This window comes from Chiloscyllium punctatum, chromosome 10 (assembly GCF_047496795.1).
Source record: "Chiloscyllium punctatum isolate Juve2018m chromosome 10, sChiPun1.3, whole genome shotgun sequence".
Lineage (NCBI taxonomy): Eukaryota > Metazoa > Chordata > Chondrichthyes > Orectolobiformes > Hemiscylliidae > Chiloscyllium > Chiloscyllium punctatum.
In genome coordinates, this window is record NC_092748.1 from 112,275,039 (window position 1) to 112,302,201 (window position 27,163).

The 27,163-nt window shown below is 46.1% G+C and overlaps 1 protein-coding gene across 1 annotated transcript in view; it reads right to left on the reverse strand.

Annotated features, from left to right (window-relative positions):
- Positions 1 to 2,850: 2,850 nt before the first annotated feature.
- The window catches only part of LOC140482442 (protein Wnt-6-like), a 107,954-nt gene continuing 83,641 nt past the window's right edge, over positions 2,851 to 27,163 (reverse strand). The window contains exons 3-4 of the mRNA XM_072579946.1: positions 25,332 to 25,633; positions 2,851 to 4,754 (exon numbers count right to left, since the gene is read on the reverse strand). Of these exons, the coding sequence (XP_072436047.1) occupies positions 4,293 to 4,754; positions 25,332 to 25,633 (764 nt within the window). The 3' untranslated portion in view covers positions 2,851 to 4,292. The remainder of the gene's footprint in view (positions 4,755 to 25,331; positions 25,634 to 27,163) is intronic.

A 27,163-nucleotide genomic window follows, 5' to 3' on the forward strand; every position in this document is an offset into this window, starting at 1 on the left:
GAGGGGTTTGTCTTATGAAGAGAGATTGAGCAGTTTGAGAGGCAATCTAATTGAAGCATATGATGATAAAGGGGATTAACAAAGTGGATGTAGACAGCATGTTTCTCCTTTTGGGCAGTCTAGAACAAGAGGTCATAGTTTTAAGATAAAGGGTAGCAGATTTAAAACAGAAATGAGGAGAAATTACTTGTCTTAAAGAGCCATGAATCTGTGGAATTTACTACCTTAGAGTGTGGTAGATGATGGGACATTGAGTCAATTTAAGGAGGAGAAACAGATTTTTAATGAGTTATGGGTTGAAGGGTTATGAGGAGTGGGCAGGAAAGTGGAGCTGGGCCGTTATGAGATCAGCCATGATTGTTTTAAATGGCGGAGCAGGCTTGAGGAGTCGGTTGAATGGCCTACTCCTGCTCCTAGTTCTTGCAATTTTACATTGTCAGTGTTATTTTAAAAAATGGTTAATGACACAATCCGTCACTTTCCTGATGACTGAGAGTAGACTGATGGGGCAGTGACTGGCTGGGTTGGATTGTTCTGGCTATTTGTGTACAGGACATACCAAAGCAATTTTCCATATTGTTCGGAAGATGCCAGGGTTGTAAATATACTAGAAGAGGTTGGCAGGGGATTCGGAAAGTTCTGGAGCACACATCTTCAGTGCTATTACCTGAATGTTGTCTGGGCCTATAGCCTTTACAGTGTCCAGTGCCTCCAACCAAACCTTGCTTTCAAATGAAGTGAATCGAATTAGCTGAAGACAAGCTGCACTTCTGGCTGAAGATTACTGTGAATACTTCAGTCTTACCTTTTGCACTGATGTGCTGGGCTCTTCCGTCAGTGAGGATGGGGATATTTGTCTAGCCTCCTCCTTCAGTGAGCTGTTTAATTGTCCACCACCATTCATGACTGGATATAGCCAGACAGCAGAGCTTAGATGATCCATTAGTTGTGGGATCGCTTAGCTCTGTTTATCACTTGCTGTTTATGTTGTTTGGCATTCAAGTAGTCCTATTTGGTGGCTTCACCAGGTTGACACCTCATCTCCAGGTATGTCTGGCGCTGCTCCTGGCATGCCCTCCTGCACTCTCCATTGAACCAGGGTTGATCACCTGACTTGATGGTAATGGTTGAGTGGGGAATATGCCGGGCCATGAGGTTACAGATTGTGCTGCTATTGATGGCCCACAGTGCCTCATGGATACCCAGTCTTGAGACAGTAGATCTGTTTGAAGTCTATCCCACTTAGCACAGTGCCACACAACACAATAGCAGTTATTCTCAATGCGAAGGCATCACCTTCTCCACACGGACTGTGCGGTGGTCGTTCTTACTGATACTGTCATGGACAGATGCAATATGGAGCTGGCAAATTGGTAGGGATGAGGTCAAGTCTGTGTTTTGCTCTTGTTGGTTCCCTTATCACCTGCCACAGACCTAGTCTAGCAGCTTTGTCCTTTAGGACCTGACCAGCTCAAGCAGTAATACTGCTGCTGAACCACTCTTGGTGGTGGGCATAGAAATTCCCCACCCAGAGTACATTCTATTCCCTTGCCATCCTCAGTGCTTCCTCCAAGTGTTATCCAACATGGAGGAGTACCAACTCATCAGCCAAGGGAAGATGGTAAATGGTAATCAGCGGGAGGTTTCCTTACCCATGAAGCCATGAGACTTTATAGGGTCCAGAGTCAACGTTGAGGACTCCCAGGGTAACTCCCTCCATCCTATGTTTCCAAAAGCTGCTAAAATAGAGGTAATGAATCTGTGGACTTCTTTATTTCTGACAGCTGTTATGTCTTGGTTGTTAAATATATACAGGGTTGTGAAGGCAGATTTGTAATCATTGGGATGAATGGTTAAGGGAAAATCAAGAAAATGGAGTTGGTGATTAGATTAGGCATGACCTCATTGAATGGCAGCAGAGGTTCAATGGGCCGAGTGGTCTACTTCTAGTTAGGAAGGGTGCTCATGTTGTCTGGCTAAAGTTTGATTCTATAAGTATGACTACATCAGGCTGTTACTTGACTCGTCTGAGATGTTATTGTTGGAACAAAATTCCAGCTGTTGACAAAGCAGGGTAGACAGGGTCGAATTTGCCATTGTTAATTCCAGTACTGAGGTCACTGCTTGGCATCATTCCTTCCTTAGCACTTTCCAGCATTCTATTATAACAGTGTGGCTTGCTTGGTCATTTCAGAATCAACCACATTATTGTCTGGAGTCACATACAGACCAGACAAGGTAATGATGGCAGAACCTCCTTTCCCTAAAGGGGCTTTGTGGTCATTTAATACCAGATTTTGTTGAAATCAAATTCCATCATCCACTTGTGGTTAGATTTGAACCCAGAACCTCAGGGCATTTCCTGGATCTCTGGAGTATTAATCCAGTGACAATACCACTAAGCCATTGCCTCCCCACACAGGGACTTTCTCAGAACGGTCGGTTCTGCTATTACGTGTGTTTCTTCAGCACAAATTGGCTTTAATGCGATTGGAGAATTTAAACTGTTATTTGTAGAATGCAAACTTTCCTTACCTGTATTGGCCATAGTGCGATTCTAGTCCCATTGGTTTAAATGGCACGGCTATTGTGCGATTTTCTCATAACGTGGGATCGCAAGGGAACAGAACTACCGCGTTATATCAGAACAGACTATATTAACAACGAACATGCAAGAGTGTATCTAAATTCCCGTACAATTCTACACAGATAAAGTTTAAAATGTCCTAGCCTTACAAATTGTATAGTTTTCCTTAAAAAGTGTTTTGCAAAACTATCTAGAGAGAACTAGAAACGCACATATCTTGTCTGGTCTGAATTAGCAAAATGTTCAGGAAGAATTCTTTCTCCTTAAATAGAACCTCATGTATTTAATGACATGTTATACATAGAACATATTAGAGAGAAACTACAGGCATGAAAATAAAAAGGAATTGGTCTGGGATTAGGATGCAGTTGGAGAATTGCCATGGATGGAATACAGATTTCGGTCCGTAGCTGTGATTTGACTTGGTAAGACAGAAGTGTCTCAGAAACTGTCTTTTCAAAGGAAAATGTGTCCTCACCAACCTCTTTTGCAGGCTGTCACAGGCAATTTCTATCCGCAACCCCACCCTTTCTCCTCCCTCCATCCCACAAACACATACAGCATAGCGAACAACATGACACATGCGTCTTCACACACATGTAGACATATTGACCAGGTCTGCACATGTGATGCAAACACAAATACATGGCACAGACATGCACAAATTATATGATACACACATGCAATCACAAATATATGATACACATGCAAACACATGATCCACACGCAGATATACGTGCACATACTTACTGACATGTCTGACAGACGAGAACAGTGTACACACCCATGCCGTCACAACCACGCACACATGCATGATGCACAAACACACATGATGCATATGTGCAGACAATCACAAAAGCTTGCCACATGCATAGATGCACATGATATACACACACAGGCACAGTAACTCACACATATGCACTGACATACACAGCCCTGCACACTCACGTGCATAAACTCAAACACACACTTGCCCCACACTCATGTACAACTATACACAGACATACATATAAATGCAGTCACACACACACGCACTCACAAGCACACACCTACTCTCACACACACACGTGTGTGCGCAAGCACACACCTACTCTTTCTCTCTCTCACACACACACATACACACACACACACACACACACACACACACGAAAGAAAAGCAAATGTTTTGGGCTTCTTATCAAATGGATGTGTTGTGCATATCACTTGTGCTTTTTGTCTTTCTGGTCTTATTATGACAGATTTCATCGCTCCTCTTGCCTTTGAGATCACAAGTTAATGTTTAGGCTGTTCAGTCAGCGGGAGAACAAGGGACGCAGGGGGTTCACTTTCTCAAAAGCTTCTCATGCCTTTCCTCCCCACACCCCAACACATTTATTTAAAACCCACACCTCCGTCACCCGCACCAGTTTGAAATGAGGTTGTTTGCTCATCACTGCAGTTATGGAATTGCAACAAGCTTTGAGTTCTCAGGCCACTCCTTTGGTAAGATCTCCTCCATGTCTTGCCTCAGTTGTAGTAAACTAGGTGTGTGGGGCTGGCTTTCCTGTAGCCTCCACCTGGCAGGGAAGAAGCCGAGCAGGGTTTAAGGCTCGTGGTTAAAGTCTTCTAGGTGCGGGTCGCCAGAAGGGGTTTTTGGCAACAGCATCGCCGTGCCCCCACCCCCCCCCCACGCCCCAGCCCCTGTCCAAACACAGGGCCTGGTCAGTCACAAGCAGAGACTCAGCTGGCTGCGGATGGTGCATTTCTTGCATTGGACCACACAGCACCAGTGGAAGCGGCAGAGGCAGTTCTCCTCCACCACCACCGTCTGCTCCCGGTAACCCCTGCCACAGCAGAGCAGGTCACAACCACTCACGTCCAGCGCCGTGCTGTTGCAGGTCCTGCCCCGGGTGCCTGGTGAGCCAGTCTTGCGGTTGGGGAGGCAGAAGTCGGGGGAGTTGGCGGAGTAGACCAGATCGTGCTTGTCGGGGGGCTTGATGTTCTGGCCGACTGGGATCAGGCTTTTGCCGTTGTTGCCTCCCATCACTTTGAAGGCACCGTTGAAGCGGTCCAGGAGCCTGGTGCCCACTTCGCGAAGATTGGGCATTTTCTTCCAACACGTCCGGAGGGTGCAGGAACCCGAGAGGCCGTGGCATTTGCACTCAGTTCTCATGTAGTTCTTCACGGCCTACAGCCCGAGAGAGAGAGAGAGAGAGAGAGAGAGGGAGACCATCAACAGGTAGATTGGCACCATAAAACTCAGCAGAAAGTGAGGACTGCAGATGCTGGAGATCAAAGTCAAAAAGTGTGGCACTGGAAAGGTACAGCCAGTCATCCGAGGAAGAGGAGAGTCACTGTTTCGAGCATTAGCTCTTCAACAGGAGTGTGGGTGGGTGGGGTGAGGAGGGGGCAGCAAGGGGGTTGAGAGGTAAATGAGAGGGGCTTGGGGCTGGGGGAAGGTAGCTGGGAATGCGAGTGGAAGATGAAGATGGAGGGGTGATGGGGTCAGAGAGGAAGGTGGAGTGGATAGGTGGGAAGGAACAGGTCATGAGGGCAGTGCCGAGTTGGAGGGTTGGATCTGGGATAAAGTGGGGGGAGGGGCGCTGAGGAAACTGGCTAAAACGACATTGATGCCGTGTGGTTGGAGGGTCCCAAGGTGGAAGATGAGGCGTTCTTCTCTGAACTCATTGAAGGATTCATTCTGATAGCTACATGCAAAGGATTGTCAGGTTCTATCAGTTACATACCTGACTGTATTAATGCACCAAGCCACTGTCAGAAAGGTTTTAGTACCAAAGTTTAATCGTGGTTTGCTGATTATTTCATAGTTTCAGAGTAATAAAAGCAGGAGTAGGCCATTTGGCCCATCGAGCCTGCTCTGCCATTCATTAAGATCACAGCTGATCTATCTATCGTCTCAGCTCCTCCTACTTGTATTTTCCCAATAACCCTTAATTTCTAACATACAAAAACCCAACCGTGTCTTGAATATATTTAATGAAGCTGCCTCTACTGCTTCCTTGGCAGAGAATTCCATAGATTGACTACTCTCTGGGAAAAGCAGTTCCTTCTCATCTCTGTCCTGAATCTACTCCCCCTAATCTTGAGGCCATGTCTCCTTGTCCTAGCCTCACCCACCAGTGGAAACAACGTTTGGAGCGGGAAAATCAACATTTCGGGCAAAAGCCCTTCATCAGGAATAGCCCAAAACGTCAATTTTCCTGCTCCTCGGATGCTGCCTGACCTGCTATGCTTTTCCAGCACCACTCTGATCTGAACTCTGGTTTCCAGCATCTGCAGTTCTCACTTTTGCCTAGTGGAAACAACTTGCCTGCCTCTATCTCATCTTTCCCTTTCGTTTTTTTTAAGTCTGTACAAGATCCCCTCTCAATCTTCCAAATTCTAGTGAGTACAGTCCCAGGCAGCTTAACCTCTCCTCATAGGGCACCCCCTCATCTCCAGAATCAATAGCAAACTGCCTCTGCATCACCTCCATAGCCAGACATATCCCTCCCATAAGTAAGGAAACCAGAATTGCACACAATAGTCCAGCTGCGGCCTCACCAACACCTTGTACAACTGCAGCAGAAACTCCCTGCTCTTAAATTCAATCTCTCTTGCAATGAAAGCCATTATTCCATTTATTAAAAACCAAGGAGGTGAAATCCTGGGAATCCATCACAAGAAAGGTTTAGGATCCAGCGGAAATAATTGAGCTCCCTATCCCTCTCCACCCCGGGCTGTGACTATTTAAGACTCAGATATACTAGAGTCACAGTGGATGCTGCCTGGATCAGCTCTCTCCAAGAATTTCATGAAATATTTTTCCACCGAATATGTGTACTGCAGGCCAGGTCAGCATCATAACTGCCCATGAACTAAGCGTTTGGTTCAGCCATTTAGACTAAAAGGCTACAGGATACTGGTGCAAAATTTTAGGCCAGTCAGCCCATCAGCCATACGATCATTGGTTTCTCTACCTCACTCTCCTGCCTCCTCCCCATAACTCTCAATCCCCTTACTGGGATTATTTTCCCTGGAATGTTGGAGGGTGAGGGAAAGTGACGTTATACAGGTGAATAAAATCATGAAGGGCGTGGAGATGGTGAATAGATAAGGTCTTTTCTCCAGGAGTGGGAGTGTCCAAAACTAGAGGATGGAGGTTTTGGGTGCGAGGGGAAATATATAAAAGGGTCTTAAGGGGTAACTTTTTCACACAGAGGGTGGTGCGTGTATGGAATGAGCTGCCAGAGGAAGTGGTGGTGGCTGGTACAATTACAACATTTAAGAGGCCTCTGGATGGATATATGAATAGGAAGGGTTTATAGGGATGTGGGCCAAGTGCTGGCAAATGGGACTAGATTAATTTAGGATATCTGGTCGGCATGGATGAGTTCGACCAAAGGGTATGTTTCTGTGCTGTACATCTCTATGATTCTCTGAATCTAATCAAGAACTACCTATCTCTTTTTTATATATTCTCAATGACTTGGCTTCCATAGCCCTCTGCAGCAATGAGTTCCACTGATTCAGCACGCTCTGCTGAAGAAATTCTTCCTCATCTCAAAGGCTAGTTCAAACTTAACCATGTTGCATGGAGCTACATAATGGCCACGCTAGACAGGGACAGCAGATTTCCATCGGTGTAGGATGTTAGAGAACTAGATGTGTTTGGTCAGTGTTAGAACATTGAGGCTAGCATTCCACTTTAGACTCAAATTGAATTTAAATTCCAGAAGCTACCGTGGTGTAATTTGAATCCACATCTCCAAGTGTTAGCCTTTCAATAACTTGGCTACTATCACTGAGACTAACTTCCTATTCATAGGAATGAGAGGAGGTTATTCGGCCCATCAAGCTGGTCCTCCACACAATATGGTCATGGCTGATCAAACATAACAATGCCTCTTATCCACACCTTTCCCATACTTTTCTGCCATCCATCAGTAAACATGTATCAACCTTTGCCTTAAATAAACTCAAACACTGAGCTTCCACAGCCTTCTGGGGTAAAAATAATTGGACTTAAGTTGCAACCAGCTACTGTGGTGGGATCTGAACCCATTTGAAACACATGTAGAGAATGCTGGAGCAACTCAGTAGGTCTGGCAGCAACTGTGGAGAGAAAGCAGAGTTAACATTCTAGGTCCAGTGAATACCCCTCCTGTCTTTAGCATCCATCCCACCTTTTCTCAGCTGCTATCAGTCCTGAAGAAGACTCACTGGACTCAAAGTATTCACTCTGTTTCTCTCTCCACAGTTCCTGAATTTCCCTAGCAATTTCTGTTTTTAATCTCTGGAGAACTAGTCCAATGAGGTTATCATCCTGCCGTCATCTCCCTGCTAAATTTATAGCATCCCTACAGTGTAGATAGAGGCCACAAGACCTAGGAGCAGAAACTAGGCCATTTGGCCCATCGAGCCTGCTCCATTGTTCGATCATGCCTGATAGGTTTTTCAACCCCACTTTCCCACCGTAACCTTTGACCCCCTTGGCAACCAAGACTTTGTCTATCTCTGTTTTAAATATACTCATTCAGCCTATCAAGCCTGCACCTGACCTCTGAAGAGCATCCCACCCAGACCTACCCCATCCCAGTAACCCTGCATTTCTCCAGGCTAATCCACCCTAGCCTGCACATCTTTGGGCGCTGTTGGGGGGAAACCGGAGAAAACCCACACAGACACGGGAAGAACGTGCAAACTCCACACAGACAGTGGCCTGAGACGGTAATCGAATCCAGGTCCCTGGCGCTGTGAGGCAGCCACCCTACAGCTCCAAGAGAATTCCAGTTTAGGCATGAAATGCAAAGGTGCCTGGTTGTATGCAAATGTATAATATTCCTTACCTAATGTTCACAAGGCTCTCAATGGCAAGTTGATTCTCCCTGGTCAAAGCTAATAATGGGTTGGGTGAGAATCCTACTCAACACTTGCTGGGCTCAGGGGAGGAAGAGATTTACCAAGAATTTACCATCACAGGAGCCGACTAACCAATTTTTATGCTCCACTCGAGCTCCCTCCCCTCCTCACCTCACCATATCAATGAGTACTTCTATGCTTCTCTCCCTCATCGAGGGCCGAAGGGCCTGTATTATGCCGTACTGTTCTATGTCTTTATCCAACTCCTCCCCTAAAGTGCTAATGTTAGTCAGCAATGAGCGAGTTCTTCATTCTCGTCTCCCTCTTGCTCCTGGGTTCCCTATCAAATCAATTAGTGACTGTCATATGGTGATTGGTGTCCACTGACAGCTATATGCACACAGCATGGGCAACAGGTCAGTGAAATGGGAACAGGCAGAGAGCTGAAGCCAGGACGACAATGCATCTCCAAGGGCATTACTAACAGGTGCTACTGTACACCCAAAAAGGTGTTCTGTCTACCACACATGATCACATTGGTGCTACAGCGCAGCAGGAGGCCATTCAGCCCATCATCTGCTCTTCAAACAAGCATCATTACCTAGTGCTAATTTCCAGCTTTTCCCCTTACCCTTGAATACTATTTCTATCCAAATAATCACCCAATACCCACTTGAAACTCTGAATGGAAGCTGCCTCCACCCGTACCCTGGCAGTGTATCCCATACCTTGACTACAGACTGTGTGAGAATATTACTTTATTGTATCGTGTTTGCTTCTTTTGCAAATCAATTTAAATCTGTTTCTTCTTCCTTTTACGACTGGGAATAGTTTCTCCCTATCCACTCCAAATAGACCTTGAATAATTTTGAAAGCTCGATCAAATCACCTCCCAAATTTCTTCACTCCAAGGAGAACAGTCCAAATTCTTTGCTGTACCCTCACAGAAGTTTCTCATTCCTGAAACCATTCTTGTAAACTACAGCTCTCGGCACGGTGGCACAATGGTTAGCACTGCTGCCTCACAGCACCAGAGACCCCATGGGAGACTAATTAGAAAGGTTAGATCTCACAGAAAACAGGGAGAACTAGCCATTTGGATACAGAGCTGGCTCAAAGGTAGAAGACAGAGGGTGGTGGTGGAGGGTTGTTTTTCAGACTGGAGGCCTGTGACCAGTGGAGTGCCACAAGGATCAGTGCTGGGTCCTCTACTTTTTGTCATTTACATAAATGATTTGGATGCGAGCATAAGAGGTACAATTAGTAAGTTTGCAGATGACACCAAAATTGGAGGTGTAGTGGACAGAGAAAAGGGTTATCTCAGATTACAACAGGATCTTGATTAGATGGGCCAATGGGCTGAGAAGTGGCAGATGGAGTTTAATTCAGATAAATGCGAGGTGCTGCATTTTTGGGAAAGCAAATCTTAGCAGGACTTATACATTTAATGGTAAGGTCCTAGGGAAGGTTACTGAACAAAGAGACCTTGGAGTGCAGGTTCTTGGCTCCTTGAAAGTGGAGTCGCAGGTAGATAGGATAGTGAAGAAGGCGTTTGGTATGCTTTCCTTTATTGGTCAAGAGTATTGAGTACAGGAGTTGGGAGGTCATGTTGCAGCTGTTCAGGACATTGGTTAGGCCACTGTTGGAATATTGCGTGCCATTCTGGTCTCCTTCCTATTGGAAAGATGTTGTGAAACTTGAAAGGGTTCAGAAAAGATTTACAAGGACGTTGCCAGGGTTGGAGAATTCGAGCTATCGGGAGAGGCTGAACAGGATGGGGTTGTTTTCCTTGGAGTGTCGGAGGTTGAGCGGTGACCTTATAGAGGCTTAAAAAATTATGAGGGACATGGATAGGGTAAATAGGCAAAGTCTTTTCCCTGGGGTGGGGGAGTCCAGAACGAGAGGACATAGATTTAGGGTGAGAGACTTAAGGGGCAACTTTTCACACAGCGGGTGGTGCGTGTATGGAATGAGCTGCCAGAGGAAGTGGCGGAGGCTGGTACAATTACAACATTTATGAGGCATTTGGATGGGTATATGAATAGGAAGGGTTTGGAGGGATATGGGCCGGGTGCTGGCAGGTGGGACTAGATTGGGTTGGGATATCTGGTCAGCATGGACAAGTTGGACCGAACGGTCTGTTTCCATGCTGTACACCTCTATGATTCTATGACTCTAAGACCCGGGTTCGATTCTTGCCTCAGACAACTGTCTGTGTGGAGTTTGCACATTCACCACGTGTCTGCGTGGGTTTCCTCTGGGTGCTCCTGTTTCCTCCCACAGTCCAAAAAAAGATGTGCAGGTCAGGTGAATTGGCCATGCTAAATTGCCCGTAGTGTTAGGTGAAGGGGAAAATGTAGGGGAATGGCTCTTCGGAGGGTCGGTGTGGACTTGTTGGGCCGAAGGTCCTGTTTCCACACTGTAAGTAATCTAATCTAATCTAATCTCTACAATGTGTTCTAAACTTTCCTGTAATGTGGTGTGCAGAAGTGTACACAAAACCCCAGCTGAGGTCTAATAAATACCTTGATCAACATCAACTCCTTGCTCTTGTATTCTATGTCTCTGTTAATGAAGCTAAGAACACTGTCTGCTTTATTAACTGCTTTGTCCCCTTATCCTGCCACCTTCAATGATCTGTGCACATAAACCCCCAGCTCCCTCTGCTCCTACACTCCCTTTAGAACAGTACCACCTATTTTGTATTGTCTTTCAGTGTTTTTCTGACCAAAGTATATCACCTCATACTTCTCTGCATTGAAACTCATCTGCTCTTATCCACCCACTCCGCGAACTTATGTTAATGTCCTTTTGGAGTTCCATACTGTCCCCTCACAGTTTATAATTCTTCCAAGTTTTATGTCATCTGCACATTTTGAAATTTCCCCTGTACATCAAGATCCAGATCATCAGTATAGATCAGGAAAAACAAAGGTCCCAATACTGGCCTCTGGGAAATTCCACTAGAAATCTCTCTCCAGTCTGAAAAATATCTAATGACCATTACTCTTTACTTCCTTAACTCAGCCAATTTTGTATCCACTTTGCCACTGTCCCTGTTATTTCTAGAGTTTGTTCCTTAGCTCCAGCCTAATTGATTGTGTCCTTGAACCCTCCAGAAGATCCTCTTTCTCCAGCACTGCAACACCGTCCTTAACCAACACTGCCACCCCACCCACACACCTCCCCCACTGCAACACCATCCTTAACCAACACTGCCACCCCATCCACAACCCCCCCCACTGCAACACCATCCTTAACCAACACTGCCACCCCACCCACACACACACCCCCACTGCAACACCGTCCTTAACCAACACTGCCGCCCCACCCACACCCTCCCACTGCAACACCGTCCTTAGCCAACACTGCCGCCCCACCCACACCCTCCCACTGCAACACTGTCCTTAACCAACACTACCACCCCACCCACACAAACCCCACACTGTAACACCATCCTTAACCAACACACTGCCACCCCACCCACACAACCTCCCCCACTGCAACACCATCCTTAACCAACACTACCACCCCATCCACACCCCCCCACTGCAACACCATCCTTAACCAACACTGCCACCCCACCCACACACACCCCCACTGCAACACCGTCCTTAACCAACACTGCCACCCCACCCAAACCCCCTCACTGCAACACCGTTCTTAACCAACACTGCTGCCCCACCCACACCCTCCCACTGCAACACCGTCCTTCACCAACACTGCCGCCCCACCCACACCCTCCCACTGCAACACTGTCCTTAACCAACACTACCACCCCACCCACACAACCCCCACACTGTAACACCATCCTTAACCAACACACTGCCACCCCACCCACACAACCTCCCCCACTGCAACACCATCCTTAACCAACACTACCACCCCATCCACACCCCCCCACTGCAACACCATCCTTAACCAACACTGCCACCCCACCCACACACACCCCCACTGCAACACTGTCCTTAACCAACACTGCCACCCCACCCAAACCCCCTCACTGCAACACCGTTCTTAACCAACACTGCCACCCCACCCACACACCCTCCACTGCAACATTGTCCTTAACCAACACTGCCACCCCACCCACATACTCCCCTACTGCAACATTGTCCTTAACCAACACTGCCACCCCATCCACACACACCCCACTGCAACACCATCCTTAACCAACACTGCCACCCCACCCACACACACTCCCACTGCAACACCGTCCTTAACCAACAATGCCACCCCACCCACACACCCCCATTGCAACACCATCCTTAACCAACACTGCCGCCCCACCCACACACACCCCCACTGCAACATTGTCCTTAACCAACACTGCACCCCACCCACACACCACCCCACTGCAACACCGTCCTTAACCAACACTGCCATCCCACCCACACACACCCCCACTGCAACACCATCCTTAACCAACACCGGCACCCCACCCACACATCCCTCACTGCAACATTGTCCTTAACCAACACTGCCACCTCACCCACACACACCCCCACTGCAACACCATCCTTAACCAACACTGCCACTCCACCCACACACCCCCCACTGCAACATTGTCCTTAACCAATACTGCCACCCCACCCACACACCCCCCTACTGCAACACCGTCCTTAACCAACACTGCCACCCCACCCACACACACTCCCAGTGCAACATTGTCCTTAACCAACACTTCCACCTCACCCCAACCACCACCAACCCCCCAACCCCCACCCCCCCCCCCCGCCCCCCTTTTCTATCTGTTCAACAGCAACACTTTCATTCATCCACAGGCTGGGCCAGCATTTGTTGCCCAGAGTCATTCCTGTGAGTCTGGAGTCGCAAGTGGGCCAGGCCAGCTAAGGATGGCAGTTTCCTTCGCTAAAGACCATTACTGAACCAGATGGGTGTTTGCAACAACTAACAATGGTTGGCATGGTCATCATGAGGATTTTTTTTTTCTTATTGGTTTTACCACCCTGACGAGAGCTGACCTGGCTGTGTGGGCAGTGGGAGAGGCACTACTACCCTCTGTCTCTTACATTCAAGCTAATTTTGTATCCAATTGCACAGCACCCCCGAATCCTATGTAATCTAACCTTACTAGCCAGTCTACCATGCGGAACCTTGTCAAAAATTTTACTGAAGTCTGTATAAACATCATTCCTGATGAAGGGCTTTTGCCCGAAACGTCGATTTTCATGTTCCTTGGATGCTGCATGACCTGCTGTGCTTTTCCAGCACCACTCTGATCTAGACTCTGTATAGATAATGATTACATCTCTGCCTTCATCAATTTTCTTTGTCATCTCTCAAAAATTTTCAATCAACTTAGTGAGACATGATTTCCCACGCACAAAGCCATGCTGACTATCCCGAATCAGTCTTGCCTTTCCAAACACATGTAAATCCTGTCCCTCAGAATCTCCTTCAACAACTTACCCACCACTGATGTAAGGCTCACCAGTTTATAGTTCCATGGCTTTTCCTTACCACCTTTCTTAAATAATGGCAGCACGTTAGCCAACCTCCAGTCTTCCGACACCTCATCCGTAATTATCGATGATGCATATATCTCAGCAAGGGACCCAGCAATCACTTCCCTAGTTTCCCACAAAGTTCTGAGGTACACCTGATCAAGTCCTGGGGACTGATCTACCTTATTAAGATGTCCAGCCCCTCCACCTCTATATAATATTGACATTTTTCAAGATATCACTATTTATTTCCCGAAGCTCTCTGGCTTCTTCAGTAAATACTGACACAAAGTACACATTTAGTATTGCCCCCCATCTCATGCGTTTCCACACGAAGGCTGCCTTGCTGATCTTTGGTGGGCCCTATTCTCACCCTAGTTACTCTCTTGCCCTTAACATATTTATAAAATCGCTTTGGATTCTCCTTAACTTTATTTGTCAAAGCTACCTCACGTCCCCTTTTTGCCCTCCCGATTTTCCTCTTAAGTATACTTCTACTGCCCTTACACTTGGTAGGGATTCACTCGATCCCAGCTATCTGTACCTGTTAAGTGCCACCTGACCTGATAAGTGGGCGGTACGGTGGCACAGTGGTTAGCACTGCTGCCTCACAGTGCCAGAGACCGGGTTCAATTCCTGACTCAGGCGACTGACTGTGTGGAGTTTGCACGTTCTCCCCGTGTCTGCGTGGGTTTCCTCTGGGTGCTCCGGTTTCCTCCCACAGTCCAAAGATGTGCAGGTCAGGTGAATTGGCCATGCTAAATTGCCCATAGTGTTAGGTAAGGGGTAGATGTAGGGGTATGGGTGGGTTGCGCTTCGGCGGGGCGGTGTGGACTTGTTGGGCCGAAGGGCCTGTTTCCACACTGTAAGTAATCTAATCACTCGCTATTGGCTTGGTGTCAGATTTTACATGGTGACACAGTGATGAGCCCCAAGGCGTGTTGCTATGTCAAAGGTGCTGTGTAAATACGATTTGTTGTTGCATGTACTGTCGGTAACTGCCCAGCCTGTATAATGGAGAAACTATAGGTAGGACCTTTCATGACCTTGAAGGATCCCAACAGGTTTCTTGTGTCATCAGTGCGCAAGGAGGGGAGAGGGGGAGGGAAGAAAGTGCAGTCAAAATTAAAGTTTCCAGAAATCAAAAGGAATGCTTTAAGCAAGTTCAGTTGAACTATTACAGACAATCAAGAACTAGTAATCATTTTAAATGAATCTTTCACTTCTGTCTTCATAAATTAGGATTGCTGGCAATTTCTAAATCAAATTATCTATGGAATCTAAAGTGAATGAGTGTGCGGTAAAGTGTGTAATGAAGAGAATTCAGTGCCTAGAGGCATCTTGAAACAGTCTAAAAGCACTTTAAAATCATGGAGAAAATGAGAGAGGGACTGAATGAAGCTCTGGTGAATGTTCCTAAGAGAGCACTAGGTTTAGGAGTAGGCAATATTGGAGCCAGATTAATACAAAGACAACTAGGAATGGGCAGTACATTTTGGCTCAATCAGTGACTCCACATCCCTTGAGTGAATTTAAAGATAATTACATTTTAAAAAGTCTCATTTAACACCCGCCAACCCAACCCACATTTCCCCCCCTTCTCAAACTATTAAAAACAGCAACGTTTTTTATTCAGCTTTGTGCTCATGGGATGTGGGTGTTGCTGCCTTAGTCACCCTTGAGAAAGCATTGGTGAGCTGCCTTCTTGAACTGTTGCAGTCATTGGAGTGTAGGTAAACCCACAACACTGTCAGGGAAGCAATTCCAGGATTGTGGAACAGGCACTGAAGGACTGGCGATATATTTCCGAGTCAGGACGGGGTGCGACTCGGAGGGGTGCGAGCAGCAGGTGACATTCCAATGCAAGTACTGTCCTTCCGAGAGCCAGAGCTCGTGGGTTTGAAAGTTGCAGCCACAAAACTTTTACACCCTTTATGAATGACCTTATTTTTAAAAAAGAAAGCGAACCTGCATTTACGTGGCATCCTTTGCAACCACAAGATGTTCTAAAGCACTCAGGATTCAATTAACTACTGCTCAAATGTAGTCAATGTTATAATAAGTAAACATTACAAATTTTATCACAGTGTTTTGGCTTTAAATAGAACAATTCCAGCAATAGTATTCTACTTTAGGGGATATCCCAAATTTTCTCTTTCCACATGGGCAACAATTTACCCTTGAATCCTACTATTCAGACATGCAGCTTGGCATCACGATTTCTATTCTAGTTTGTTTAACAGCCAGAATACAGAGGGGTCATGCTTGACAGCACGTCACCCCAGGAGCTGGACTCTATCAGTGCAAATCTAATGAACCTAGAGACCACCAGAAGCTAGGAGCCTGCATAAAGCAATGGGTCACGCCTCACAAATCCACCGGAATCCTCTGTTTGATTAAATTCCGCATCAAAGTGAGATGAAAAGGAGCTGAGAATTGAAGGCGGGATAATTCAGTGGAAAGAAAATGCATCCAGCAGCAGAATGGAGGTGGGGGAGCTGAGAATAAGGGTTTGAATGAGATGTTAGGAAAACTCTGGGATTTTATGGCAGGGACAGGGGGATGTGTAACTGTGCCAATGAATGTTCAGGGCACTCACAGGTCCTTCCATCCACACAGGTTCAGCCAGAAATCCATGGGATTAACTCTCAAATCTGGAACCTTTTCCTTTTCTTACAGATAATTATGTTGAAAGAAAACATTTGTACCTATCATCTTATCCATCAACCCATCCACTTAATTAGCTACCCATCCTTCTACTTATCCTTTTATCCATCCAACTATCTCCACATCAACCTACCCATCTATTTACACATGTCTAGCTATTGGTTAAGCTTTCCATGTCTATTCACTTATCATGAGATGTCTGTGGTTAAGACAAGAATACAGGTAGGGGTAGGTAGATAATGGAGAGATAGACAGATAGAGAGAGAGAGAGAGATTGGAGAAACTGGGCCTGCAGAATTTCAAAGAATGAAAGGTGATCTCATTGGAATCTACAAAGTACTTGAAAGGGACAGCCAGAGTAGATGCAGGTTGGATGCCTCTTCTGTTGGGGGGGCGTCTATAAAGAAGAGATTTCAAAACAAGGTGGGGGGGGGGTCGCTGGTGATGAGGAGGAATTTCTTCTCACACAGAATGGAGAATGTTGCAATTGTCTACCTCAGAGAGCTCGCAATCATTGAGAAAGCTTAAGGTAGAGATTGTCACATTGCTAAATCCCAATGACATAATGGGATTGTATTGGAAAGGGTGCTGATCATGGCTTGATCCACCCCTCACCCCCATGATCGCACTGAATATTACAGTAGGCTCAATGGGCTGAATGGTCTCTCATTGCTCCAATGTTCCTATAAGTTATTAAATTGAGATAAACCTAAAAAAGAAAGACTTGCTTCACCTCTCAAGAGATGCCAAAGGGCTTTCCTGTCAATAAAGTATCTTTTCGAAGTATTGTCAAGATTGTGATACGGTAGTCCAATTTGTGCACGGAAAGATCCCAGAGACTGCAGTGCAATGATTACCAGATAGTCTATGTTTTAGCAATGTCAGTCAGATAACTGGAGACACTGACCAAAATAAAGGAACTGTGGTTGCTGGAAACCAGATACAAAATCAGAAATTGCTGGGAAAACTCAGCAGGTCTGACAGCATCTGTGGAGAGAAAGCAGATTTCACGTTTCAGGTCCAGTCACTCTTCTTCAGAACATAGACCAAAACAGTGCAGTACACGCCGTCTGGCCCTCAATGTTGCGCCGACATGTGGAACCAATCTGAAGTCCACCTACCCTACACTATTACATTTTCATCCATATGACCATTTACATGGCCTTAAAGTTGGTGAGTCTACTACTGTTGCAGGCAGTGCGTTCCATGCCTCTACTACTCTCTGAGTAAAGAAACTACCTCTGACATCTGTCTGTATCGATCATCCCTCAATTTAAAGCTATGTCCCCTCGTGCTAGCCATCACTATCTGAGGAAAAACGCTCTCGCTGTCCACACTGTCGAAACCTCTGATTTTCTTATACGTCTCTATTAAGTCATCTCTCATCCTTCTACTCTAACGATTGGTATATTTGCTGGAGTTTGGCATATATGCTGAAGAGGCGTGGAGAGATAGAGGGGGAGGAGTAAAAAATGGGTGGAAATGGAGCCCAGAGAGAGAGAAAAACAGTTGGGCCAATGAAGGAATGAATAAAGGTCAGCCTGGGGAAAGAATAGCTGCTTATAGGGACCATTAGTGGCTGACAATGGGTTATTTGTGGTGGAAGCCCATGAGATGATAAGGCTTGGTGTATGGGGGTTGGGGTAAGGATGCAAGTGAAGATGCTCAGGCCCCAAATGTATTGAACCTTTACCATTACTTTGCCCCATCTTCAGCACTCCTGTATCTTCAGTCAATGGACCCAACATGTTAACTCTGCTTTCTCTCCCAGACCTGCTGAGGTTACTAGAGTCATTGCCCAACATTTCCTTGCAATGGCGCCCATGGGATCTTTTCTGTCCACCTGAGAGACCAGCCCTGAAAGACAGTCCCTCTGACAGTGCTGTGCTCCCTCAGTAATACACAGCAGTCGCCTCCTGGGCTTTGTTCCCAAATCTCTGGAACAGAATCCTGAACCCACAAGCCCCTAACTAAGAGGTGAGAGTGTTTCCATTGAACCAAAATGGGTTCAGTTACTGAGAGGTTACACAGGCGGCCAGGAACAGTGTATGCCGAGATTTCAAGGATCAGAGGAAGAGTCATACCAAACCCGAAACATGAACTCTGTTTCTCTATCCCCAGATGCTGCCAGACCTGAGTTTTTGCCAGCAATTTCTGTTTTTGTTCATAAAATTAACAAATCTAGAATGAGATCACCGTTTAGAGAATTTGCAAGAGAAGTAAGGACAGATTAAGGACAGGATTGATGGGTATACAAGTTGACAGAAATGATCAAACTATGTATGGGACATGACGGAGCTGCGGTAATGTCATTTGAGGAATGTGGTTGGTCAGCATTGAATAATGTAGGTTTGATGTTAATGTTAGATTAATATCTTGGGTTTACCTTCAGGGCTTGGGGAATAAGTTCATATCACCGTAGTTTCAGTTGTCTTGGAAGGTTTAGCTCCTGCAAAGTCTCTGTCCCTTCAGGCGATTAAATAATGAGTGGATTCTGTAACAGTGCAGGATCTATCAGAGCAATAGGGCCAGTACAACAAGCTGTCTCATCTGCATCTGGAGCCTGCTCCTGTGTTGCTAAAACTGAAGTCTATCCTGTGTTTGTTACAGAGCTGCATTAATGACCCACCTTTGCTCCCTCCACTGCCTGGACAAAGTGGATGCTTCATCAGATCATCCTACAAATCAACCTCAACATGTCTTCTGCTCTGAATGAGGAATGAAAGGATTCAGTAGGGTAGGGGTACAGGATGTTTCCATCGCTGGCTGACACCAGAACTGGAGACCATCAGGTAACAAATTCAGAAGAAAGATTTTTTTTCTTTATCCACAGAGTGAGGGGAACGTGGACCTCGCAGAGAGCAGTTGAGACAAATTGCATGATATATTTAATAGGAAGCTCGCTAAACACATGATAGTGAAAGGAAAACTTGCAGGTTGCTAGTTAGGAAGGCAAATGCATTGTTGACATTTATTTTGAGAAGACTTGAACATAAAAGCAGAGATGTACTTCTGATGCTCTATATGGCTCTGGTCAGGCCACATTTGGAGTATTGTGCACTGTTTTGGGCGCCACATTTCAGGAAGGATGTGCTGGCCTTGGAGCATGTTCAGAGGAGGTTCACGAGAATGGCCCCAGGAATGAAAAGCTTAACATGTGAGGATCATTTGTTGACTCTGGGTCTTTACTGGATGGAGTTTGCAAGGATGAGGTGGATTCTAATTGAAACTCACAAAATATGGAAGGGCCTGGACAGAGTGGATGGTGGGAAGATGTTTCCACTGGTAGGAGAGACTAGGATCCGAGGGCACAGCCTTCGCGTAAAGGGAAGACCTTTTAGAACAGCGATAAGGAGAAACTTCTTCAGCCAGAGAGTGGTGAGTTTGTGGAATTCACTTCTACAGAAGACTGTGGAGGCCAGGTCATTGTGCATATTTAAGACAGAAAAAGATAGATTCTTGAGTATCAAGGGGATCAAGGGTTACAGGGAGAAAGCGGGCGAATGGGGTTGAGAAACATATCAGCCATGATTGAATGGTGGAGCAGACTGGATGGGCTGAATGACCTAATTTCTGCTCCTATGTCCTATGGGCTTATAGTCTAACTATGGTGAGATAAATCGGGGTGGGAGGAAGCCTGTGTGCTGCATCAATACAACATGAACTAGCTGGGCAGAATGGCCTCTTTCTCTGCTGTAAATAATTTGAACACCATGAGGGTGAAGTGTTCAGATGTCCCCTAACAATGAGCCTGCCCAACATGTAATTAATATAATCAGGACAGGACTTACACACTTAGTGGTAAGGTCCTGGGGAGTGTTGCTGAACAAGGAGACCTTGAAGTGCAGATTCATAGCTCCTTGAAAGTGCAGTCCCAGGTAGATAGTGTAGTGAAGAAGGTGTTTTGTATGCTTGGCTTTATTGGTCAGTGCATTGAGTATTAGAATTGGGATGTCATCTGTCCAAGTCTTTTTAAAATTAATTCTTAGGATGAGTTAAACTCAGTTTATTATTAACCCCCTGAGCTGGCCGCAACCATTATTTGAGGAAGAGGTTTCCAAGCTTCCACTAAAATAACACAAAGAACTGCAGATTGTAAAACAAAAACAGAAATTGCTGGAGAAACTCAGCAGACCTGTGCAGAGAGAAAGCAGAGGGATTCTTCATCAGAACCCTGGAATACATAAGACCATAAAAACATAGGAGCAGAAGTCAGGCCATTCAGCCCATCCATTCTGCTCTGCCATTTAGTCATGGCTGATAAGTTTCTCAACCCCATTCTCCTGCTCTCTCCCTATAACCCTTGATCCCCTTGAAACTCAAGAACCTATCTATCTCTGTCATAAATATGCTCAATAAACTGGCCTCCGCAGCCTTCTGTGGCAATGAATTCCATAGATTCTCTAGCTGAAGAAGTTTCTCCTTACCTCCGTTCTAAAAGGTTTTCCCTTTACTCTCAGGCTGGGCCCTCGGGTCCTAGTCTCTCCTACCAATGGAAACATCTTCTCAACATCCACTCTGTCCAGGCCATTCAGTATTCTGTATGCTTCAATTAGATTCCCCCCTCATCCTTCTAAACCCCACTGAGTATAGACCCAGAGTCCTCAAACATTCCTCACATGTTAAGCTTTTCATTCCTGGGACCATTCTCATGAACTTCCTCTGAACATGCTCCAGAACCAATACATCCTTCCTGAAATATGGGGCCCAAAACTACTCATAACACTCCAAATGTGGGAGTCAGGGACTAGATACTAAATTCACATGTTCTTCCTGTGTGGTGTGGTACATCAACATTCTGATGAAGAATCACTGAGCCCGAAACGTTAACTCTGCTTTCTTCTGACAGATGCTGCCAGACTTGCTGAGTTTCACTAGCAATTTCTGATTTTGCTTCAGAACTCTACTACTATTGGTGAGTAGATGAAATACCAATTTCACTTTTGAAATGCCTGCCTCCAACTTTTACACTGTGTCCCTGTTCCTTAATCCCCCAACAATCGACCCTATCTGCTCCTCCCAATATCTTGAAAGGTCTGATCAAATAGTCCCCCAATCTTTTAAATTCCAGGGAATATGTGTAATTTCTTTGCTTAATTTAACCCTTTGATTCCAGGTATTGTTCCAGCCATTTTATGCAACACCCCTTCCAAATCAATGCATCCTTCCCAAAGTTGTGATGCACTCCCAGGTGATATCTTACCTGGACTTGTGTGTCTGTAACTGGACTCAGGAATGAGATACTGAATCCACATCTTACTGCTTTGTGGTGTTGTACACATTTAAAAGTTAACTGTGTCATACGATCATACAGCACAGCCGAGGCCCTTTGGCCCATCCTGCCTATCTACATTAATCTCACTTTCCTGTATTTGTTCCACAGCCTTGAATTTATGACATCTTAAGAGTGGTAATGTCACTGGGCTAGTAATCCAGAGACCAAGGTGAATAATGTAGAAATATAGAAGCAGGAGTAAGCCATTCGATCCTTTGAGCTTGTTCCATCATTCAATATGATTTTGGCTGATCATCAAACTTATTACCCTAATTCCACTGTCCCCCAGATCCCATGATCCCTTCAGCTACAAGAGCTATATCCATCTTAAAGGCATATAATAGAGGGGCTGGTCTATTAATCCAGAGCCCCAGGTAATGCTTTGGGGACTCAGGTTCAAATCCTGTATTGGCAGATGGTGGAATTTGAATTCAATAAAAATCTAGTGTTGAAAGTCTAATGATGACTATGAATTGATTGGAGTCAGAGAAATGTATAACATGGAAACAGACCCTTTGGTTCAACAGTCCATGCTGACCAGATAGTCTGAATTAATCTCTTCCCATTTGCCAGCACTTGGACCATATCCTTCTAAACTCTTCTTGTCCACATGCCTCTTAAATGTTGCAATCGTACCAACCTCCACCACTTCCTCTGGCAGCTCATTCCATACACACATTATTTGTGTGAAAAAAATCACCCCTTAGGTCCCCTCATTCCCCCTCACCCTAAACCTATGCCCTCTAGTTCTGGACTCCCCACCCCAGGGAAAAGAGCTTTTCTATTAATTCTATCTATGTCCCTCGTGATTTTATAAACTTCTATAAGGTCACCTTGTTGGGGGAAAATGGCCTGGTTCACTATTGGGGGCCTTAAGGAGAGGAAACTGCCATCCTTACCTGGTCTGGCCTACATGTGACTCCAAAGCCTCAGCAATGTGGTTGACTCCGAACAGCCCTCTGACCAATAAGGGCTGAAGGGTCTGTACTGCGATGTAACGTTCTAAATGCTGGCCTAGCCAGTGATGCCCTCATCCCCTGAATAAAAAAAAATGTTTTGTTCTCAATCGCTTTCTTTGGTAGTGAATTCCAGAGGCTCACCACTCTCTAGGTGAAGACATTTCATCTCAGTCCTAAAAGATTACCCTTATTCTTAAACTGTGGCCCCTAGTTCTGAACACCCCCACTATCAGGAACATCCTTTCTGCATCGAACCTGCCTGGACCTATGAGGTTTTTTTATAGGTTTCTATGAAATCTTCCTTAATTCTTCTAAATTCCAGTGAATGTATCCTGACTTGACTCAATCTCTCTTCTTATGTCAGTCCTGCCATCCCAGGAATCTAACTGGTAAACCTTCACTGTACTTCCTTTATTGCAAGAACATCCTTCCTCAGATAAGGAGACCGAAACTGCACACAATATCCCAGGTGTGGTCTCATCAAGGCCCTGTATAATTACAACAAGACATCCTTGTTCCTGTACTCGAATCCTCTCACTATGAAAGTCAATATACAGTTTTCCTTCCTTAATATCTGCTACACCTGCACACTTATTTTCTGCAAGGTAAAAACAATGACTGCAGATGCTGAAAATCAAATACTGGATTAGTGGTGCTGGAAGAGCACAGCAGTTCAGGCAGCATCCAACGAGCTGCTTGTTGGATGCTGCCTGAACTGCTGTGCTCTTCCAGCACCACTAATCCACTTATTTTCTGCGACTGGTGCATGAGGGTACCCAGATCTCGTTTAACATTCTCCTCTCTCAATTTATAGCCATTCAAATAATGTGACCTAGAGACATGAGTTCTCATCCTAGCATAGCAGCATGGGCAGCACGGTGGCTCAGTGGTTAGTACTGCTGCCTTACAGTGCCAGGGACCTGGGTTCGATTCCAGCCTTGGACAACTGTCTGCATGGAGCTCGCACGTTTTTCCCGTGTCTTCCTGGGTTCCCTCTGGTTTTCTCCCTCAGTCCAAAGATGTGTAGGCTAGGTGGATTGGATGTGCCCAATTGTCTGTGATGTGCAGGTTAGGTGGGTTAGCCATGGGAAATGCAGGGTTAGAGGGTAAGGTGGGGGTGGGTGGTGAGGGTCAGCGTGGACTCGAATGGCCTGCTTCTACACTGTAGGGATTCTATGAATAACATCTGAAAGTTACTCTCAATAACAGTGATTACAAAATTACCATCAGTTGCCATTGAAACCCCTCTGGTTCCCTTACATTGTTCAGTGAAGGAAATCTGGCCTATTACTGGCTGGGCATGCATTTCTTCCACCTTTGGATGTGTTGTTGTGGTTAAGTCATCCACACCCCACTTGGGGTTTTGCACATCACTTTCCGCTGTTGGTGCTTGGCTACCACCTGTAGCCTGTCACACAAAGACATGAGCAAGGAAGAACAGGAGGCCACTCAGCCCATTGGACCTACTCCACCATCCAGTAAAGATCACGGCTGATCTGACTTCAAACTCAACTCGACATTCCTGCATATCCCCCGATGTCCTTCCGTCACCCTCGCTCATCAAGAGTCTATCAGAGGTGGTTGGTGCCTTCACGCATGTGACCTACGTGTGACACCGTAGCCACAGCAATCTGACTGACTCTCGGCTACCCTCTGAAATGCCACTCAGGTCGAGGACAATTAGGAATGGCCACCAAATGCCTATGATGCCATCCACCCTTGTCCTTGAAGCTCATTTCCTCACAAGATGATGGAAACAGACCCTTTGAGAATGTTTAAGAGAGAAGTGGATGGATCTTTGGTTAGCAAGAGGGTGAAAGAGTCCGAGAATCATACAGCCCTTCGGCCCATTTCATACATGTTAACCATGCTCCTAAACTGAGCTAGTCCCATTTGCCTGCACTTGGCCCATATCCCTCTAAATCTTTCCTATCCATACACCTGTCTAAATGTCTTTCAGATGTTATAATTGTGCCAGCCTCCACCACTTTCTCTGGCAGCTCATTCCACATATGCACCACCCTCTGTGTGAAACCATTGCTCCTTAGGTCCCTTTTATACCTTTCCCCTCTCACCCCAACTGCACCCTCTAGTTCTGGACTCCCCAACCCTGGGAAAAGACCTTGTCTATTTATGCTATCCATGTCCCTCATGATTTTATAAATATCTATAAGGTTACCCCTCAGCCTCTAACGCTCCAGGGAAAACAGCCCCAGCCTCTTTATATTGGAAGGTCCAGAAGAAGGGTTACATGTGAAACATTGACTTCTCCATTTCCTGATGCTGCCTGGCTTGCTGAGTTCCTCCACCCTCTCGCCTGTCTACTTCTTTATGATGGAGATTTACAGGAATATGGAGTTGAGGTTACAATCAGGTCAGCCATGGTCTGATTGAGCTGGCTCACAGGGCAGAATGGCCTCCTCCTGCTCCTAATAGAGACGTCTCACTCAACTTTACAAAGACCAGTGTTGCGCCCCATGTGCTCAGCAACGCCAGCCAGCCTGACCGAAAAGAGAGCGACAAGAATGACTCACCAGCCTTCCAGCCTCATTGTTGTGCAGGTCCACCAGCGTCCTTATGTCGCTTTTGCCCTTCTTCCGCCTGGCATCCATGAACTGCTTGGACTTCTCGTAGCCGAAGTCTACGTCGTCGCCGCAGCCTCCCCACTCCCAGGCGGTGCCCTCCATCCTGGTGCCCACGCCCGGCAGCGGAGGAGAGTGGTTGCGGGACCTGTCACAGCCGCACTGTAGCAGCTCGCCCATGCTACAGGCCTGGGTCACGGTGTGTGTCACACCCGCCGAGGTGATGGCGTAGACAAAGGCCGTCTCCCGGATGTCTGCGTGTGCCGAGGGATGGTGGCAGTGGGGAAGGTGGGAGATGGCAAAGATGGTGCAGGGTTACTGAATGATACAACAACTTTCATTGGAATACCCACCACCCCACCCCCCCACCCATCCTAATAGAATCAATTGGGGTGGCATAGTTGCTCAGTGGTTAGCACTGCTGCCTCACAGTGCCAGGGATCCAGGTTCAATTCTAGCCTCAAGCAATTGTCTGTGTGGAGTTTGCACATTCTCCCCGTGTCTGCCTGGGTTTCCTCCGGTTTCCTCCCACAGTACAAAAATGTGCAGGTTAGGTGAATTGGCCATGCTAGATTGCCCATTGTGTTAGGTGCATTAGTGAGAGGGAAATGGGTCTGGGTGGGTTACTTTTCGGAGAGTCAGTGAGGAATTGTTGGGCCAAATGGCCTGATTCCACACTGTCGGGAATCTAACCCCACTGTACTTCACAGAAATGTGGTCACATCGAACAATCAGGGATCAAAAGAACTGAATCAGAAATTGCTGGTGCACTCAGCAGGCCTGGCAGCATTTGTGGAGAGAGAAAGCAGAGTCAATGTTTCGGGCCCAGTCACCCTTCTTCACAACTCTGGCGTTGGCAGTTCTTTTGTGTTTTGGTGCAGGGAGCAATATTGGGAAGTATGGGAACAGGCTATTGAATTGGATGATCAGCCATGTTAATATTGGATGGTGGACCAGGCTCGAAGGGGTAATAAAGGGCTTTTGCCTGAAACGTTGATTTTCCTGCTTCTCGGCTGCTGCCTGACCTGCTGTGCTTTTCCAGCACCACTCTAATCTAGACTCTGACCTCTAGCATTTGCAGTCCTCACTTTTGCCTTGAAGGGGTGAATGGCCTACTCCCGCTCGTGTTTTCTAATCAACATCTCCAGAGATGTTATCACGCACCTCTGGAACAGGTAGGACTTGAACTCTGGCTCAGTGAGAGGGACACTACCACTGCACCATTCAATCCCGTGCTGTTTTCTAGATTCCAGTGTTTAAATTGGCTCGTTAGTCTACAGGCATAATTCTTACTTTGGCGTGAGTTGGCAAATAAGATACAAGAGGTCTTGGGTTCAAATTCTGTATGGGCCTTTGTTTTACTGTTCAGATGGGCTATCAATTATATAGAAAGGTGCAATAGACAGATCTTTAATGAGTGAGGGAGTCATGGGTTTTGGGGAAAAGACAGGAAAGTGGAGTTGAGGATTATCAGATCAGCTTCAATCATACTTAATGATGCAGCAGATTTGTTGGGTTAAATGGCTTACTCCTGCTCCTATGTCTATAACCTTATAATGAAATATTGGGACTGTTGACCCATCACCAGACAAAGGTGACCTGCTGATGTCCCTCTATTTTTTGGGGTCAGCTTGCAGAGCACAAATTGATTGCTTTGTTTTCCTCCTTACAGGACAACCAGACTACAAACGTTTTTCTTTGCTTGTGGGATGTTTTGCTACCATTTATTGCCTGTCCCCAATTACCCAGGAGGAGATAGTGGTGAGTTTCCTTCTTAGACACCT